Source organism: Melozone crissalis, unplaced genomic scaffold, assembly GCF_028551555.1.
Source record: "Melozone crissalis strain CALT ecotype California unplaced genomic scaffold, PUWL_Pcris_2 ptg000023l_1, whole genome shotgun sequence".
In the NCBI taxonomy this organism is placed as follows: domain Eukaryota; kingdom Metazoa; phylum Chordata; class Aves; order Passeriformes; family Passerellidae; genus Melozone; species Melozone crissalis.
The window spans coordinates 30826240-30841210 of record NW_026535801.1 but is presented as its reverse complement, the minus strand read 5'-3'; the positions used below and the strand labels follow the sequence as shown (position 1 = coordinate 30841210).

The following is a 14971-nucleotide window of genomic DNA, read 5'->3' as shown; positions in this document are numbered from 1 at the left end:
CAGTGTGACCCTCACACAGCACAGTGTGACCCTCACACAGCCACACAGTGTGACCCTCACACAGGACACAGTGTGACCCTCACACAGCACACAGTGTGACCCTCACACTGCACAGTGTGACCCTCACACAGAACAGTGTGACCCTCACACAGCACACAGTGTGCCCCTCACACAGAACAGTGTGACCCTCACACAGCACAGTGTGACCCTCACACAGCACACAGTGTGACCCTCACACAGGACACAGTGTGACCCTCACACAGAACAGTGTGACCCTCACACACCTGCAGTGCTGCCCAGCATTCCCAAGGCCACGGGCTGTTGGAACTCATCCCACGTGCTCTGACTCTTCCTAAGCCACCACCAGCTGTGGTCAGTCGCCCAGTGGGGAAGAAGCTGAACAAGGCTGATTAATGATAAAAATTTTTGTCCTTTTAAAAATTTATTTTCGTTCCAAGTGAATCACAACTTCCTGCCCCTCCCTCTCCCCTCCTGCAAAGACAGAAGTACCTCCAGATCAGCTTTTTTTTTGTTTAAGCATCAAAAGTGTTACACATTTCAACTGCTGCTGATACAGGTTTTACAGTGATGACTGTCAGAGAGAGATTGTTTGTGCAACTCCTTAAGGAGCAAAAAGGAAAAATCCCTCCTACAAATGCAGATAACTTTTGGAATGTAAACAGGTAATACACACAATTACTGCATTACCAGAAGTATTATGAATTTCTCAAAACATTTGAACATAACACTTTACAACAGGTATTTGATATGACCCAATAATATCTTGAAGAGAAACTGTGTACCCTATAAGATTAACTATGTACCCCTATAAGATAGTCATACCTGCCATAACTTACAGATACATTGACAGTATTGATGCCAAAGAAGGAGGGTTTAGTCTGATTGAACCCATGCTCTGCTGATTTTTAATGTGGGGCTTAATTCACTCAATACATTTTATAAAGGTATGTAAACAGTTCTGATTTAAAGACCAGAGAGGTTTAAATGAAATTAACAGATCTGGACTGGTCAATGTTAATGTCTTCATTAACTCAGATACCTTATTTATCCCTGAGCACCTTAAAATTGTTCCCCCCAAATCTCAGTCAAGAACACATAACTATTTCACAAGAATGAAAAACTTCATTTGAATAAATCTGTGTCTTATAAATCCCATTTTCCTGTGCTGATTTAAACAAAACATAACAAAACAAACCCAAACCAAACCGTGTCCTCTCCCCTTTGTTTTTCACATGTATACTGCAATACCGGAACAAAAATTTCACCCTAACAAACAACATCACCTACAGACACACTACAGACTACAAAAATATTGCATAGGAGTGTCAGTGGGCATAGTCTCCCAACATGAGAGAAAATGCTAAGTTTTCTTTAAAACAATATGGCAACATTCTAATTTATTTTCCTTTTAAAAATCAAGTGGTTTCACTTTATTTCAAAATTGTACAAAATGGCCATGGCTGTTTATAAAAAAAAGTCTCTGTCTTGAGAATATGTGAAGTCTCAGGTGCATCAACAAAAGACCTGGAACCATTCACAGTGCAGCGGAAAGCTTCTTTTGAGGCAGAAACTACAATTCATCCTTCTTCTTTCCTACTCTTTCATGATCTCTTTCTCTCAGGGTTCGCATGAAAGTGGTGAATCCAGACTCCTGGTTTTGAAGGAAGAAAAATATGGGTCATATTTTTACCAACAAAGCAAAACAATGCATCAAGAACACTTTGAGCTTCTGTATCCCAGCAGAATATAAACTAAGGAGCAGTTGTTTTGTTTCTGTAGCCCACGGCAGAATAGAAACCAGGGAGCAGGTACTGCTTCTGCACTGCCTCATCCTGCCATGCTCTGGTCCTGTGCTGCTCCACTGCAGGGGGAAAATATCCATGCACATCCCACATGTCAAACTTTGAAGAGATGGGACACAGAGAAAAACGTCCCTCAAGTTCATAGGACAAGGTAAAATCTGTCACTAGAAGTGCCATTGATGACTTTTTGTTGAAAATACTCAAAAGATATTTTCAAGCTGTCTTTGTATGCTATTTGAGTAATTTTAAAGGCAGTTACTGGATTGTTTGTTGACTATACACACATTTGCCACCCATCCTCTAATAGTTTTGATCACAATTTTTCTCCTTCTCCAAATATTCCAATGATGGAAATTACTTTTTTTTTCCCCAAGTTACTATTAAAATTATTATCAAAAATTTCAAACCTGGTTGTCTACATGCCAACCTCTGTATTTCAACAACTTATGATTTAAGGCTGTTGAATGCCACCAGTTTCCTTTTCCAAGGCAAGCTGTGAACACAGCTCTCAGGCATTTCAAAAGGCTGAGATGGGTGGAGGTGTGAACACCTGTGTTGGAATACACTGTCTACTGGTACCCCAACACTGAAGTTTTCTGGGAAAGTGACACTGCTCCCACTCAATCTGACCATTTTTGCATTTAAACAATCACAGAACATACCACTCAAAACCGGTGATGAAGAGGGAAAATACCAAAGGTAGAGAGCCACTAACAGAAGTTAAAGACTTAAAAGAATGTTGTGAAGCAACAAAACAAAATAAACCCAACCCAAACCACAAGGCTGGTAAGCTTTTAGAAGGCTGAACAACAAAAAGCTTTTCTAAAACTATTCACTATTTTTCCACTGAAAATAAATGAAGTGACATGCTTCAGCCCTTTGTCACCTGGAGACATCTGGCAATCAGCAGCCCCCATGACAGGCTCTGTGCTAAGCACTGCCTCCAGCATTACCATGATAAGAGATAACAAACCCCAATTCAATGCTGCACAGGCAGAAGACTGTAGGGTCCCCAGAAAGGTGGAAGGGGAACAAAGAACAAAGCAGCCATCAGCAGAGAGACTGGGATGTTCCTCTTGGGTAATTTTTACCCAAGAAAGGGTTGGCTGCATATAGGGGATTTGTTAGTCCACTTTCCAGCATATGGATAAATATCACCCAACTCCTGTGGCCTCAGAGCATTCCTGTATTAGATATAAATTCTTTTTATCAGCCACCACAGAATCTTCCTTTATGTATCATTTCTCTAAGAACGGGTTAGAAATGCAAAAACTGCATCTGAAATCTTACTTCAATTGTTGGCTGCTGCACCTATCTTTACTTTTGTGTAAAAAGTACTTTTAAGAAAAGATCCAGAATTGGAACTAAACACAGTATCCATAACAACGGCTGGATCAGCACCATGAAATGGTAATTACTGGAGTCCAAGTAGGCTGAAGAAAACTGGGAGGTGAAGCTCCATGAAGACTTCCCCAAGATCCTGACTAACAGAGAACCTCAGAACCGGGCTTTTTAGTTCATGCTTCTATATAATTTTCTGAGCTCTAACAGCAGCAATAACTTTCAGGCAAGAATCTTTTTTCAAAATCACTGCATGGCTCAAAGACCCCAAGTATTTCTTGCAGACCCCAGGCAATCAATGGCTGCTGAGGAGTAACCTCCCTCTAGGCGGGGAGGCCCACAAATAATTGAATTGCTTCCTTATTTTCAGGCACTTTACAACCACTGAAGCCATTATGCCATTTCTGCCCCCATTTCTTGCACTCATAGCATATAATTATCTGGCCACAGCAGGACAAAAGAATGAAACTTCAGCCCAGGGGGAGATGGCACAATTTGTCTTCCCATCCTGAGTGCCAGGAGTGAATCTGATTCAGGGCAAATGAGATATTTACTTTCCTCCAGTCTCCAAAGAACAGCTTTGTCCTGGCTATAAAACCAATGGTCTGTCACCATTTGGCAGCCTGGTGGATCTGTAACATGTTTGCAGTGTCCATGCAATCCAGAACTGACAGGAGTTAAACCCTGTATTTTCTGGCATTTCTGCCAGCAGCACATGCAATAAACCCTTCCCTTTCACTCAGTCCAAATTCACTCACAGACTTCAGCTTTAAGAATAAAATATACAAAGCATATTACCAAATCTAATCCTTTTTCCTCTTCTCATGCTCCTAAAAATAGACCAAGAGTGTTCCTAATGCAGAGATGTACAGGGGTGTGGTACACTATGATTCATCCATGTAAGACAGCAACAGAGGCATGGTAAAAATTCACTCTGCAGTTTTCACTTGTAAGGCAGGACAGGCAGAGGGGGCTTTGCTCCCTGTACCAGGTGATGGCTCTTGCTTTCACTTACCCCTCGATCTCCAGTATATTTTTCCACAAATTTCCCGTAGTTGTAATAGTTGAAGGTGGGGTAGCCATCGACCCCCTCCTGCTTACACAGGTCATGATTCTGTCCTTTGGCACAGTCCACTGCAGCGTAGGCGATCTGAAACACAAGAGATCACTCTGAGACACGAGAGAACAAAGCAAGAACCCATTTCATGGTGATGCTGCTGCAGCTTAGCCTTAGCACTGAGAGAGACACAAGTCTTCTGCCAAACAGGCAATGGCTTCTGTAAGGGCTTAGCTGTGGAGAAACAGCAGAGGATGAACCTGGCCTGTGCATGGCAGGTTCAACTTTCAGAGCAGAAATCACCTTTGCAGCCTCCCACTGAGCTCTGCGTTAGACACCAAACAGGAAATCCAGAGGCTGGATTAATAAAACCAAATGCAGGCACACTGGTCACAGCTCTGTCATGCTGCAGTATTTTTCCTCCCCTTTTTTTAAGTGATGAATTTTAGGTTTTAAGTGATGAACAGTGACAGTGGCTTTGGTGATGATAATGACCCACCTAACCCATCCTCATTCCCATGGCATTGCTAATGCTTGGAAAAGTTACCAAACATGGCTGGTCACCAATGCAGCCTGTTCACAGATTAATGATTTCTACTCCAAATAGCTTTTCTAAACTCCATGCAGTTCTTCCAAAGTCAGATTGGGATGGAGTAAGAATCCAGAGCATCATCTATCAAGCACTGCATGTAGAGAAAAAGGTTCCTTCCTTATAATCTCAGCCTAAGTTTGTATTTCCTTTCCTGTCTTCTTCCAGGATTGTACATATGCAGCCATTAGCAAAGTGGGCTTTAATTCCTTTTTAAACCTCTAGATGCTACTGTCACACAGACAAACCCTGAGTAGGAGAGAGCCTGCCACACTTTCAGCCTATTGACAGTGGAGCAACACCCTCAGTCCCTGCCTGCTTCCACACAGGCAGGGCGAGGACACACAGCCTCACAGCCCCAGAGCAGCAGCTCGGAACATTCAATACTGACTCTGTGAAGTATTGAGGAGGGGCTGCCCTTAACAGTTCTGATGCTGAAACAAAATGTAATTCATAGGCTTCTACTCAAAGCAACTGAGCCCTGTGCTGTGACTTCTCCCTGACTGTTCGTGTGAGAGCAGCTGGGGCTCTGAGTGCAGGTGCTCACATAAGCTCTGCCTTCACAGCAAGCATGTTAAAGTACAACCTATGTAAAGAAACCAAACAAATTAGAGGAATGACTTCTTGCAACTTTTTTGTGGGTTACAATTTGTCAAGTAACTAATTTCATAGCAGACACATCCTAATTTGAAATTTCCATTCCACAAGCCTCCTTCAAACAGCTGATCAAAATACCTTGTGCTTGCATGACTTTGGGGTTGCGGTTGAACTGTTCTTCCATAATTAAAAGATCACTTAATATTCCACAAAGTCCTCCTGTTTCATGGTGACACTGTCAAAATGGGAAAACCTGATCTCATTATCCTAGCAGTAATTAAAGAGATTGGCAAAGCCAACTTCAGTTAATTTGCTTGTTTTGTTTAGGCTTTGAAAGCCTGACAAGACAATTCTCAGTATGATCTCGCTTGGTCTGTCTTCAAGTGGAAAGTACTAGATAAAGTGAACAGTGTTCTTACTTTAAATATCTGGTTTCTGATTTTAAACATTAATAAGGCTATTACAGAACCAGGAGTCTTGAAAGCTGTTAAAAACATGTATGATCCTATTTTTCTTCTTTTTGTAAACACAAAGAATCCTACACATGCAGGGCCAATTTTAATGAAAGATTAGGAATAATAAACTGTAGAACAGTTTCATCTAAGTATTTCTGCCATCCTGACCTCAGCAGCCAGCCAAAATTCAGAGCTCTGTTGGCTATTTCTGTGTAAAGAAAAGCTTAGAATGGAGACAAACTTTTATTTCATGACACAGCATGAAGTAGAAAGAATACCAGAAATCCTGATTTCCTAAAAACTAGAAGAATAAATAAAATAATCTTTTTTCACACTGTTCTAAATACCACACAGGGAGAGATTACAGCCAGAAAAAGGGGAAAGTATGCATGTGCTCATCCAGATCTTAGTAGCTGGTTTGAGGCATTCAACTGTTGTGACTGATGACCCATCTGTTCTCAGTGTCTTGCAGATTAAGAAAATTAGTTTTTAGTACACTGGAAGGAAGAGGGAAGAAGGAAAAGCAACTCTCTTTATCTGTACTTCTGGAAATATCTAAACTGGTACTGGCTGGAGCAAAGTGTCCAATTTAATTCACCTTCTGGCTTTTGTGAGAACAGCCCCCAGTGAGGAGAGGGAGCAGTGCAGGAATGCAATGCTGTAAGCCCCTGTTAACCTTGTTCAGAACATCCTCACCAGCTGCCTCAGAACTGATGACTCACAGATGTTTAAGAGGTGGCTTCTGACAGAAACACTTGGTAGCGTCCTTGAGACACAGCTCTCCTCCACAGCACATGCAAACCTAAGCTGGCCCATCTGTGCCTCAGTTGGGCACACAGAGATCCCAGTCTGTGTGTCCACGGCAACCACATGAGCCCAGTGTCTAATCCAACAGGTCTAACAGCACATCTGGAATAGCAGCTGGGTGATGTGCCCATGGCCTGTCCCCTCTGCAATGCTCCTAATGCAAGCTCCCACACAGCCCCACCACTGCAGCCACCATTTTGAGCCCAGCTCTTCAGAACACACAAGTTTGGTTATTTTTGCAGCCAGGGAGAGAAGAGGAACGGCAATTTTCAAAAGCCTTGTAACTCATACAGACGTGAGCAAAATTTCATAGAGGAACATCTAATTCCCTAGGCTGTATCTGAGGCTGCATTCAATGCCTGCTGCCAACATGGCTGAGTAAGAGTACTTAGGAGAGCTTGAGTGATTACTTTAGAGTGGAAATGTTAAGGCAGCCTAAATATAGAGGTTGCTACCATCTCTGTGCACTCATTATCATAGCATCACAGTCCTAATTGTCTTGCCTGTCTCACAGCGGAAGATCAAATATAGTGCACTGAGAGAGGAGAAAAGTGATGCTGGAAAACACTTGTAGCAAAACACACTTCTGGACTGAGGACCAATTCTCATCTCCATTCCATCAACTCCAGACAGCTGAACTCTCAGACTCACCAGAATTTCAGCAAATAGCACTGATGCCCTTTGCTTCTCTCTGTTTGTGTTTTCATGGACTGTGAATACTGAGCTCCATTGCTGATAGAGAAGGGCTCTGTCACTGTGAATCCCTGCATGTCTCTACTGAAAGGCTGCATGTAAAAAGATGCAGAATTCTGGCTCAAGTGAGCAGTGATACACTGTAGGGAAAGTTTCCTCTCATTCTCAACTCTCTTAGCAACAGTCAGCTTTTCTGCTTCACTGGAAAAGGAAACTGAGTCAGGAAAAGTAACAACCCAAAAAAACCTCTCTCAAAATGTGGTTAAAGACTTCTGGAGAATATGATCCTCATATTCAACTACCAGCAACAAGTTACAAAGAAGTGCACTGGAAAGCACAGGTTAGCAAGACCTGTATGCTCTGACCTGCAAACCCGCTAAGTTTATTCAAGCAGAAGCTGCAGACATATTAAGCATAAGAAACCATAGTAGGTGTCCAAGAGCCAAGACATTTGGTATCACTTCTCACAAATTCCCTCTCATCAAGAGGGAATGACCCTCTAAAAATATGTGAGAGAAAGAAACTCTGCTAACACTGGTCTAACATTTATGAGTGTGTGTATATATATATGTCCATTATGGAAAAATCCAGTGTAACAGCTTTCAGAAGGCAAGACTGATTTTAGGGAGATTTTGATTGTTAGGGCTAAAATTTAATTTCTTGAGCTTTGCTCTAACCAGAGGGGAAAATCCACTGAAAAAACATTTCAGGGAGAAAAAGCTGTAAGTGCTATATCTGCAACATGCACAAAACTCCACGGGATTATGGATTCTCTGTAACCCAAAGCTCTGCTGCCTTAGATATTGACAACACATCATTATATACAAGTCCTTTCTCCAGAGCCAATGCTGTTCAGGTCTATCACCAGCCTGTTCAGGAGCTGTAGCAGGAATAGAAATGTTATCAAATGAAGAGATAATCAATGAGAGACTGTGGACCCTAAAGGAAGTTTCCTGGAGTATATCCAACTTTCTTAATTATACAAGTAGTTCCTCGTAACTGGTATGCACTCTATAATAATTAATAGTATCAGGGGAGTATGTTCAGTAAAGCATAATAATGACAACAGCAACAACAGTAACCCATCAAATAAGTATGCATTTCTCCATAGTCAGGATAGGTTAATATGGGTCTGGAAACATCTGGGACTGGAAAATAACTTTACTTGAAAAAGAAATCCTACAACGTTTTGTGGTTCTACCAAAAAACTGGGAGCTTAACTACAGAGCTGCAAACTTTACTCAGCATGGCAACAGACTGTGAGCAGTGTAGGACCAGCTCTGAAGAGCTCTGAGGAAATGGAGCATGGCATATTTTTCAGATGAAGAGGACTGATCACAAAAGCTGAGCTGTTGCAAAAACCAGAACTTTTCATTTAGGTGCTTCAGTAGAAGTGGAGCTATGCCAAAAATATGACCACTGATCTCCAGGTGCCCCAACTGTAACAGAAGGGTGATGCCTTATTTTGTTACTAAGTGTTAGAAGGAAAATTAAGTACTGGCAGTATAATCTAATCATACATCAGAAATCACAGTTCCCTTCCAACAGAATTATGAAACAACTTTTTGCTTTAGAGGCATCTTACAGGTAAGAAACAAAATTACACTGAGCGGTTCAAACAGATGTGTAGAAAATTGAAAGTGGGATCCCTTGACCTTCCAGGTAACTCCTCCTTTCTGTTCTTAAAGCTTTCTTTTTAACAGTTTGCCTCCCAGTCCACACATGATGATCCAGTAAAAATAACCCCCTGCAATCCTAGCTGCTCTCCTGTTAAAATATGTACTGCCACACACTGGTTTATTGATTCAAGAAAATAAATCTCTGCTAGAGCTAATATTGACTTTTGTTATGAAAATTGAAGTGAATAGCTAACTGAATATTGATTTGAGAGAGGAATGATATTTGATAAGCTTAAAAAAAAGTAAAAACAAAGTTGCAGCATGGAAATAAATGCTTCCAAACATTTTAAAAGTAGAATCAATTTCAGATGACAATTACCTGTTTACTAGTAAAAAAGTCTGTTGTTGCCAAATATCTTGAAAGCACCTCTAAATAAGACAGATGTGCATTCTTCCCTATGATTACTCCATAGGTTTCTATTTATATCAGCTGTTCTGGATCCTAACAGCAGTTAGGGACTGGTCTGCTAAAGCTTGCTGCAATTCAGCTACTGCTGTCAAAGTGAGAGGCCTTGCAAATGGGAGATTCATTATGAGTTGCCCTGGTGTGGCATGGCATCATTACAGGAGGTGCAGTTCATCAGCTGCTCTCAAAGCAGGCCTATTTGCAAAGGGGACATCCATTAGTACAACATGATGTACAGTGCTAACATCACCATATTTAATGAGTCTAATTAAAAAGAAATTCAGCACAGGCTTTTTAAGCAAACAGGGATCAAATTCCTTGCCAAAGGAAAATATTATCTCATTTGGATAACTCTGTACAGTCATTTGGTTGGTATAATAATTTTAAACTGTGATTCACAATACACATTGGGGACCCACCAGTTTTAGTGCTGACTGACCCACTAACACCCAGCTCACCCCATTTGCTGCACCCTTTCCAGCAATTGCTGCCACAGCTGTTTCTGTGGGAACTCACTGGAACCCAGCTGTGGTGCTGGGATTTGGGTCAATGCATTTGTACAGGAACAGCCTCCTGTGAAAATGGGAAGATTGGTCAAAAAACAGCTCCTTTGCAGGACTGCCAGAGATTTGTTACTGAGAGGCCTTGAAGAGTCAAGAGCTTTCCTTCAGCAAATCCAAACTGGAACACCACAAATCAGTTCCTTCAAGCTGAGCTTTGGGATCAGCCAAAAGGCAGAATGCAGATTTTTTAAAGATTTAGTTTTCAGGAGAGACTGTGGAGCAGTTACTGAACATGCCTTCCTGCTCTTCAATCTGTTCAGCTAAGTGACAACCCTCACATTTGCATTTTCTGATGTTCACTGGTCACTGCCAGAACGTGAGCTGTGGGGCACTGGCCATGGGCTTTTCCCTGGCAGCTGCATGCCAAGGCCAGAGCGTCCCAAGCTAAGAATGCTCCAGATGGCTTTTGTTTTTCCACCTTTTTTTTTCCTTTTAAATAACTGAAACAATATGCTCACTGCCACTGGAGCAGCCTCTCCACTGATCTGGCCCTACTGGCACTGAGTTTCTCCAGGAAGATGGGAAGACTGAAGGCTCTGGTTTGTTGGTCTCAGCCCGAGCCGTGTTTTGCAGCAGCCACAGGATTGCCCCAGGCCAGCGAGCAGGCTGGGGATTCTGGCTAAAACCACCAGCAGTGATGTGGCCAATGAGAGCTGACATTTGGGGCCAGTGTTCCAAGCAGTGCATTGTTAAACTCCAACTCCAGCAGTGCAGATGATGAAAAAGTACAGAGCATTACACACAGCCCCAGGGGAGAGGGGCTTCAGCGCCAAAACCAAGAGACACGTAATTAACAGCTTCAAGCTCTGCTCATCTTCAAAATTCCAATGTAAAGACTCAAAGTCTCCCAAAAGATACCTTTTAAGATACCATCTATAACCAATTCAAAGCTGGAATGTTTTTGATTGTTCTTTGGCTTCTGCAGGATGAAATGTTTAATTAAAGACCCTTCTTTTAAGAAGAAGATATATGCAAAAATACTCTGTTAAGTGAAAAACTTTCTCCAGGGGGAAAAAAAAAGGACACTACTATAGAAATGAAGTAGTGAAAAGAATCTACTACTTAAAATGAAAATTAGTAATCTTGCCCTGTTTTTGAAAGAATAAATGCTTCCTTTCTCTTAAGCAGTGATTTTACTGGATTGGAACTCTACAGAACTACAAATTAGTTTGAAGGCTCAGTCCAGTTGAAACATGGGAATATGAAAACTGTGCTGCTTGTGGGAACAGCGATGTGCCCTTCTAAAGTCTAGAACAGGTTTGTTTTCTTTTCCACAAACTGGCAGCAGGAAGCACCTTGGCAGGTTATAGCTGTACACAATTAAATAGGGGCTCCCAACATAATCAACCCCTGGCACTTTCATAAGTCATTGGGGTGGAATAACACCATTCTCCCTAACTGCACACACCTCTTTAAAACTGTACCAGCCTTAATATTCCCTACTGGCTCTCCTGTTCCAACTCATTACATTTTATATCTCCCCACTCCAGCCTTAAACTGAAGTCAAGAGTTGCAACCGTCAATCACTGCTCTGCTCCTGGAATCCTTTCATAACCTGCACTCTGAAGGAAAAGCTTCCCAGGCCTGCACTTCCCACCACCACCCTGTCCAGCTAACTGTGACATGATTCTGATTGCTTGTTAATACATCCTGGGGCTCTAATAAGCAAGTTTCACATTGTTTGGTACATTTGTTTCAGCTCCTCTGACTGAAATTTTAATGAGTTTCGGAAAGAGAGGCTTCGTTTGGAACTACGAGAAAAGTGGGAAAACAAGGATACTTTCTCAGAGATCTTGGAAACAAAGAAGTAACCAAAAGGCATCTGAGCAAACTAATTTACAGCAGTAGGAGAACTAAAAGCTGCATGCCTATGAATCTTCTGTGTGCCAGAGGGCAGAAGCGATGGACTAATTTATGCAGTCAGTGATACAAGAATGATTTGTTTCTTGTCAATCTGATGCATTCTCTGTGAGTTACAGAACAGATGACAGGAAAAGAAAAAAATTACAAAAATTCTTCTGTTATGGAGTACAACTGTTACAAAATTACCTCTTCATTTAGAATACAGAATAAGGTAAACTATTTCAGCTGGATGGGACCTACAAGGATTTTCTTGCTCCAGCTGCCTGACCAATTCAGAGCTGACCAAAAGTTAAAGCCTGTTGTTAAGATGTTGTCCAAATGTCCTTAAACACTGACAGGCTCAGGGCACTGACCAGCTCTCTAAGGAAGCTTCTTCCAGGGATTGTTCACCCTCTTGGTGAAGAAGCGTCTCCTGCTATACAGTCAGAACCTCCCCTGGCACAGCTCTGAATTATTCCCACATGTCCTGTCACTGGATTCCAGGGAGAAGAGCTCAGCATCTTCCTCTTCATTTCCCATCCTGAGGAAGGTGTAGAGGGCAATTTCCATGTTAAATTACACAATCTTTTTCTTGCCACACCTAAACACAAAGCAATTGTGTAGGTGGAACAAATTCAGAGATCAGCATGAAATACTGGAAGATATCAAACAAGTTCCTAGCTAGTTATCTGGTTAAATCCAGAGGCTCAAGTGGTTTTTGGATTTTTTTTTAATCCTAGATCTCCATGTGCTCAGTGAAAAAGTGGTTCAGCTGATGCAAGGAAATTATCCAGTGTGATTCAGCCATTGAATGCATTTTCAAGGCTGAAGCATCAGGGTCCTAGAAGAGCATCCTGGGCTCAAGTCAGCCAATTTACAGAAATATATTGTATTTTGTGCTATGCAAGCAAGGATTAGTTAGTTATGTGACTGAGGGCCTCAGGACTATCACACAACTTGTGGTTTCTCTACATGCACCCCAACAGCTGATAAAAGTTGAAGGGGAATGGAGATTATATGAATTATATTTATTTAATCCCCCAAAGAGAAAGAATTTGTTTCATACAAAGACTTAAACATAAAAGATAGCAAATTAGGGAAAACAGAACAGGTTGGCAGTATAACTCAATTTGACCATAAAAGATAAAACCCCTACGATGCAGATACATTTCTTTTAGTGTAACAGCAATTTTATCTACAAACCTGTTACCTTATCAATAAGCAAAGCCTATAAAGTACAAATTATGGAAAATATTCTTAAATATCAGAGAAAAAATTAACAGCAAGTTACCTTGCGATCTTCTTTAAATACTTCAGCAGCAGTTGTGAAATGTGGAATGGCATTTTTACAGTGAGGACACCCTGTTTGACACAGGAAGAAAAAGACATCATAAACTTTAGTTGTAGGAAAGATACTGGGACAAACTCAAGACACATGGTGAGTCAGTGAAAAATTTGAATTAAAAATCACTCTAAACAGGAGCTCTCCAGTTCTGGAATGAGCAGGACAAAATGTGTGTCAGCTACACGAAAGTAAGCACATGTTTAAGATCCCTGTGACTTCAAGGAGTTTGGGTGTTGGTTTACAGTTATTCAGCATCCCATAATAGGGGCCACAGTGCAGGGGCTTTTCTCCATCACCAGTCCCCTAAGGGCACTTCCAGAGCACCAGCCACAGACAGACCTTTGCTCGGCTTTGTACCTCCTGGTATTGCCAGGTAGGTTATTGCTGCTGTTGCCACACATACTGGCTACATTTGGGCATGGGAATAAAGACAGCACAGCTGGCAACAGGAGGCTGGAAGCTGGAAAGGAAATTGCTGGGAGCATTTATAAGTATTTGGAAAAGGCCTGTGTTAAAGCCAAGCCATTGGGAACATAAGGGAGGGGAAGAGAAGCAAGTGCAATAGGCCAGACATCTTTCATGGATGGAGAGCAGATGTCCAGCCCCAGGTTAGGGTGACTGCTGCTGGATTTCCTGGAGACCTTCCTGCTGTTCACCACAGCTGGGCAACCCCTGAAGAGTTTTACAGACACTGCACACAGGAACCCTAGAGCTTTGCATGGGAGATGGGATGATATTCTTTGTACCACTGCAGCACTGAACAAAAGGCCAGCTAATCCTGTGCTTAAATACACACTGATTTGACTCAAACATTTCAGAAGTCACAGAAGGGAAATTAGAACTGTTATCTTGATTCAAGGTTCAGATATGAGTGCTCTCAATTCAGAAGCAATGTCTACAAATTATTGTCTATGAATAATCCAAACTCCTCTCAAAACATCATTACTATACTGTAAGCCTTTGAAAAGGAAAGTACCTGCATATGTGTAATAAATTACTTTTTTTCAAACCCAGCGCAAAGGTTGATCCCAAGCAAAGACTCAAGACACTATTTTTTGCTTAGATGCACATTAAGAGAGGAATGGACACACTTCAGTCAAGCCTGAGTAATGCTGGCAAAGGAGTTCATCTTGCTATTATTTCTGGGTAGGAACAGAAAAATCCCAAATGAGTTGCTCAGAAGCACCAATTACAGCTTATGCTACTGTTGTTTACCAGTACTTTACATGATGAACAAATGTCTGCGTTACTTTAAAATCAGGAGTGAACAAATGCCCTCTTAGGAGACTTGCAGCCACTCTCCTAAGCTATGCTCACTTTTTCAGCTGAAAAATACTATCTCTTTCACAAGAAAAATAGTATCTGTGCATAAACACTGCACACTCCTTTCCACAAAGGAAAGGTTGAATACCCCTTCCACTTCACCAAAATATAACTTCACTGCTTACATGCACTGCTTTGAATTTTAGAGCATTTCTTTCTTCAGAATAGGATTCTGAAAGCACTGCAGTGACACACCTGTGTAAACACACTGAGAGTCTGTGCAGTAGCTAAGAATACCAGAAAGTCAAGGGGATGTTTCCTGGGAAACTGAGGCACTTCTGTAAATCCATTTAATGGCTTCAAACTCTTTATGCAGCAGGATGGCAGCTGTGTTTCAGTGGGAGACAGCACAGTGTTCTACAGCTTGCAAACTATTAACCTTGTTGAGTTGTTCTGCATTTGCCTGGAAGAAAATGGTCATGAAAGAAGAGGAGGAGGAGGAAGAAGAGAA

The 14971-nt window shown here is 41.6% G+C and overlaps 1 protein-coding gene across 1 annotated transcript in view; it reads right to left on the bottom strand.

The window, feature by feature from the left end:
• Positions 1-438: 438 nt before the first annotated feature.
• The window catches only part of PDIA5 (protein disulfide isomerase family A member 5), a 97630-nt gene continuing 83097 nt past the window's right edge, over positions 439-14971 (bottom strand). Inside the window, exons 15-17 of the mRNA XM_054278400.1 lie at positions 13144-13214; positions 4180-4314; positions 439-1672 (exon numbers count right to left, since the gene is read on the bottom strand). Of these exons, the coding sequence (XP_054134375.1) occupies positions 1592-1672; positions 4180-4314; positions 13144-13214 (287 nt within the window). The 3' untranslated portion in view covers positions 439-1591. The remainder of the gene's footprint in view (positions 1673-4179; positions 4315-13143; positions 13215-14971) is intronic.